This window comes from Microtus ochrogaster, unplaced genomic scaffold (assembly GCF_000317375.1).
Source record: "Microtus ochrogaster isolate Prairie Vole_2 unplaced genomic scaffold, MicOch1.0 UNK74, whole genome shotgun sequence".
Lineage (NCBI taxonomy): Eukaryota > Metazoa > Chordata > Mammalia > Rodentia > Cricetidae > Microtus > Microtus ochrogaster.
This window is the reverse complement of record NW_004949172.1, coordinates 137,584-141,869: the sequence shown is the minus strand read 5'-3', so window position 1 is coordinate 141,869 and position 4,286 is coordinate 137,584. Positions and strand designations below refer to the sequence as shown.

Sequence of the window (4,286 nt, the reverse complement as noted above, 5' to 3'; positions counted from 1 at the left end):
TCACTAACCAGTAGGAGGGGCAAGAGAAACCCCAGAGCAGAAACAGCAGTCAAGGCAAACAACCAAAGTGATCACTGCCCCATCTTCCCCTGCGGGTGTACCTCTCCCTCCCCACTTTGTAGGCTGTGGTTTTCCTGGGGTGAGGAGGCAGGAAGGATCTATTAGGATTCACCCTTGGGGAGTTTGTGGGGTAACCACAAGTGCTGGAGCAGATTCCAGATCCTGGCTCCCAAAGCCTGCTCATCCAGCTTCTCACCTTGCCCTTCTCGTCCTTGCCGTCCATCTGCCTGCCCTGGCTATGCATGTGGGTCCAAAGCCTGCACCTAGCAGCCTACCCAGGAAGGGAAAACAAAACAAAGTTTTCTCTGGGCTTCATTGGCTGCTGCTGTAGCAGGTGGAGGGGGGGGCAAGGCGGGGCAGAAGAGTTAAAGAGACAGATAGGGCAAAAACGAAACCATAGAACACAAAATGTTCAAGGGACGGAGTCAGCAAAAACCAAAACCATTAAACAGTACAGACAACGTTCATGTAGCCAAAAGAGACTGGTCAGAAACAAAGCATGTGATGCCCACCTTCATTCATACATTTAACTTGGCTTTTCAGATATCCTCTTTGGTCCCCAGAAGCCAGAACTAGGTGGGCAGAGTCACTTTTCACTAGTGCCCTGGGCAGGAGAGAAACAACATACAGAACAAAACACAGGCGACCAAGAATAATACACTAACACCCCCAAACGCCTTGCTATTGCTCAAGACAGGAGTTCTTATACCTCATCAGGTACCTCTCTGTCCCTAGACAGGATCCCATCAGAAACAGTACATCTATGTCATAGAACAGGGGTTTTCAACCTGTGGTTCATGACCATCAGGAAGCATAGATTTATGAGTGTCTTAGGAACTCCTAACCAAAAATTTATTTTTGTAGCTACTTCATAACTATAATTTTGCTACTGGGTGGGCTGTCAGCTCCTAAGATTATTGGAAATATGTGTTTTTCAGTGGTCAAGACCCACAGGTTGAGAAATGCTGACATACAAGGAGCTGCCTTCTATGACTCACCAATGGAGTGCTCCTGGTTTCTTTTTAGTGCCACAGCTCACTACAACAATCTACCAAACCTAAAGTATGTACTGGAGTCTTGGAAGATCTTCAAGGTGTGCACCTTCCAAGACAGGATTTGGGTCCTCGAGTCCTGGAGTTGAAGGTCTGGCTTCGGAATGTAGGTTGAGGGTCTTGATCTCACTGGGATAGCCAATAGTTTATCCTGCTGAACAAGAGTAGAGATAATTAGTCAAATTCTTTGGTCAAGGGGCTGGAGAGATGGCTCAAAGGTTAAGAGCATTGCCTTCTCTTCCAAAGATCCTGAGTTCAATTCGCAGCAACCACACGGTGGCTCACAACCATCTGTATTGGGGTCTGGTGCCTTATTCTGGCCTGCAGGCATACACACAGATAGAATATTGTATACATAATAAATAAATATTTAAAAAAATTCTTTGGTCAAATTAAGCGAGCTGTATTTTCTGTCAGACAGGGCTCTCTCTCTAAAGCAGGGGTTTGAAAAAAAAGCATCAAACACTGGAGGAGGTGGGGTGTATATGAGCCCCAAACTGCAAGACTAGGTTTTTTTTTCAAGGGTTGAGGGATTTCCAGAGAAATTTGGATTACCTGGGAACTTGACTGAACATTTAAAAGTGATTTGGCAGAATATCTTATTCATGCCAGGTCTGAGTCAAATCTATAGGGTGGGGAGCATGTCAAATTCAAGGAACAGGTTAAAGCACGGTGAACAGATACTTAGGGTATCCAATAAGATTAGAATTAAATAATAGTCATGTTTTTGAGACAGTATGGAAGTTACTACAAGCAACTCCTCCAAAGATTGCATTTCTCCTTCTGACTGTGAAGTAGGATTTGGTCAGGCCCTTCCAAGGCCCATGCAATCTTAATTCCTCACAAGTGTGACCTACTTTTTTCTATCCTGTCATTAATAATTCCTCTGCTTTTAAAAAGAGTATTTGAAGTAGTACAGGCTGAGGGGGATGACTGAATGGGTAAAGTTGCTTGTGGCTCAGGCCATGATTTGAGTGGGATTCCCAGGTCCCCCATAAAGTTTGGTGAAAAGAACAGGTTCTACAAAGTTATCCTCTTGCCTCTGCATATGCATCTTGGCATGTGCTCCCTCTCACACCACATACACAGATACACCACAAACATATACACATACACTGCACACACCACACATACCACAAACACACATACACCACACACATACTGCATATACGTATACATATACCACACACACACCACATGTGCATATACCACACATACCACACACACACATGTCACACATATGTACACCTACATACACATATATACACCATAGACACACCAAACACACACATGACACACCACACACACAAACTGCATATACACACACACACCACATGCATATATACCACAACATACATCCTCACACAATACATCACACATATATATGGTGTGGGAGAATTGTCTGTATTCTGTCAATCATGTTTTAAATAAATGCTGATTGGCCAGGCAGGAAATATAGGTGGGAAAACCAGACAGGAAGTAAAAATGATGCAATGAGAACAGGAGAATTCTGGGAAGGAGGAAGTTGATTCCCACTCCTGCCCAGACCACCAAAGCAGCAGGATGTGACCTGCCCTACTGAAAAAAGGTACTGAGCCACATGGCTAACATAGATCAGAAAAATGGGTTAATCAAGATGTGAGAGTCAGCCAGTGAGAGGCTAGAGCTAATGGGCCAATCAGCTATTAATTTATGGAGACCTATGTGTGATTTTCTTTGGGGCTAAACAGTTTTGGGGTACCAGGCGGGACAGAAACCCCAACAAGCAGGCCCCCGTTTATGTTACATATATACATATATATACACCACACTGACACACCACACGGACACACAACACACCACACACACAAACTGCATACACACACACACATATATACCACACATCCACACATTGCACATACCCATACAGTGCACATACACACAAACACACACATATATACTATACACACAAACATACACATACACCACATACACACAAAACATGTTTCACATACACATACACACACACACACACACACAAAGACACAGCAATATTAGAGCCCAAGGGACTGATGAGAACTCCCTGACAGTAGAGATTTAGAATATCGCCTGTTATCCTAGGGCTATCTTTAGTGGACCTCTGAGTCTGACCTGCTATCCTTTTGACAAGTGGGTGAAGCCTTTGAAATGTATCAAGGTATCAGTAGCTTCTACCAACTAGAATGTCATGAGATACTTGCCTCTCCTTGCTGGACTCTATCTACCTGATGTTTCCACTAATGTATTTGAAAAATATCTTGACTGAAGATTTCATCAGGTGATAAATGCATTGGAACATGGTTTTTGGGGAGACAGATCTGTGTTCCTAGGCCTTAGTCAGTCATATCTGACTGCAGAATAACCATGTTCTTTCTCTTTATTGTGAGAGAGGGTTGTTTGGTTTTTGATTGACACTGCCCTTCTGCTTGGCCTGGCTCCTCAGTAGCCTCCAGGATGTAACGGATGCAGGAAAAGGCTCACCCACTTCCCTCCTAATTCAGCAGCAAAGGAGAGAAGAAAAAATAGTTCTGTCTCTAGTCAAAAGCAAGAGGAGAAAGCAGATCCCCAACATGGGCTCCTTACCTGGCAGTTTTCTGTCCTTGGTGTTCTAGCTTCAGTTGTCTTTAGCCAGCACCAACACCAACACAATGGGGAGTGCAGATACAGTTGAGGCAGAAGGGGGGCTAGCAGTATCACTGGTTGTTGTGTGACCTATGGATCCTTCCCGCCCCTGCCTCCTACCCCCTGAGGTGGATTGTTGCCTCATTTTCTTACTAGGGGCAGCAGGGACCTTCATATCATAGTGCCTCAGGTAGCAGGTGAACTCTGATTCCTGTCCAGGAAAAATCCAAATAGACGCCCAGGTCTGGTAGGTCCCATCTCCACTGGGCAAGATGGTCCTAGGCCCAAAGATCCGCTGCTGTACCGGCTTCCCATCCTGAAGCCAGGTCAGGGTGTCCACTGGAGGACACAGATTAAAAGCCCGGCATGTCAGGGTGATCCTGCCCACTGGATATGTCCTGTTGGTCACCTTCACTTCTGGGGAGCCTGGGGGAAAATGAGGAAGAGCTGGTGAGTGGTGAGATGAGTCAGGGACCCCCAAAGAAGCAGGCCTGAGCCAGAGAGCTCTGTGGGACCAGTCCTAAGCCAGGGACC

At 45.4% G+C, this 4,286-nt stretch overlaps 1 protein-coding gene across 3 annotated transcripts in view; it reads right to left on the bottom strand.

Moving 5' to 3' along the window:
- Positions 1-4,286, bottom strand: part of LOC101993508 (hereditary hemochromatosis protein homolog) — a 39,131-nt gene that overhangs the window by 3,219 nt on the left and 31,626 nt on the right. Inside the window, exons 3-4 of one of the 3 annotated variants that reach the window (XM_026777595.1) lie at positions 3,714-4,178; positions 7-1,266 (exon numbers count right to left, since the gene is read on the bottom strand). The exons of 1 other annotated variant lie outside the window; for it this stretch is intronic. In XM_026777595.1, coding sequence (XP_026633396.1) covers positions 3,745-4,178 — 434 coding nt within the window. In that variant the 3' untranslated portion in view covers positions 7-1,266; positions 3,714-3,744. Of the gene's footprint in view, positions 1-6; positions 1,267-3,713; positions 4,179-4,286 lie in introns of those variants that run through there. One more of the 3 variants, XM_026777594.1, reaches the window with a different exon arrangement.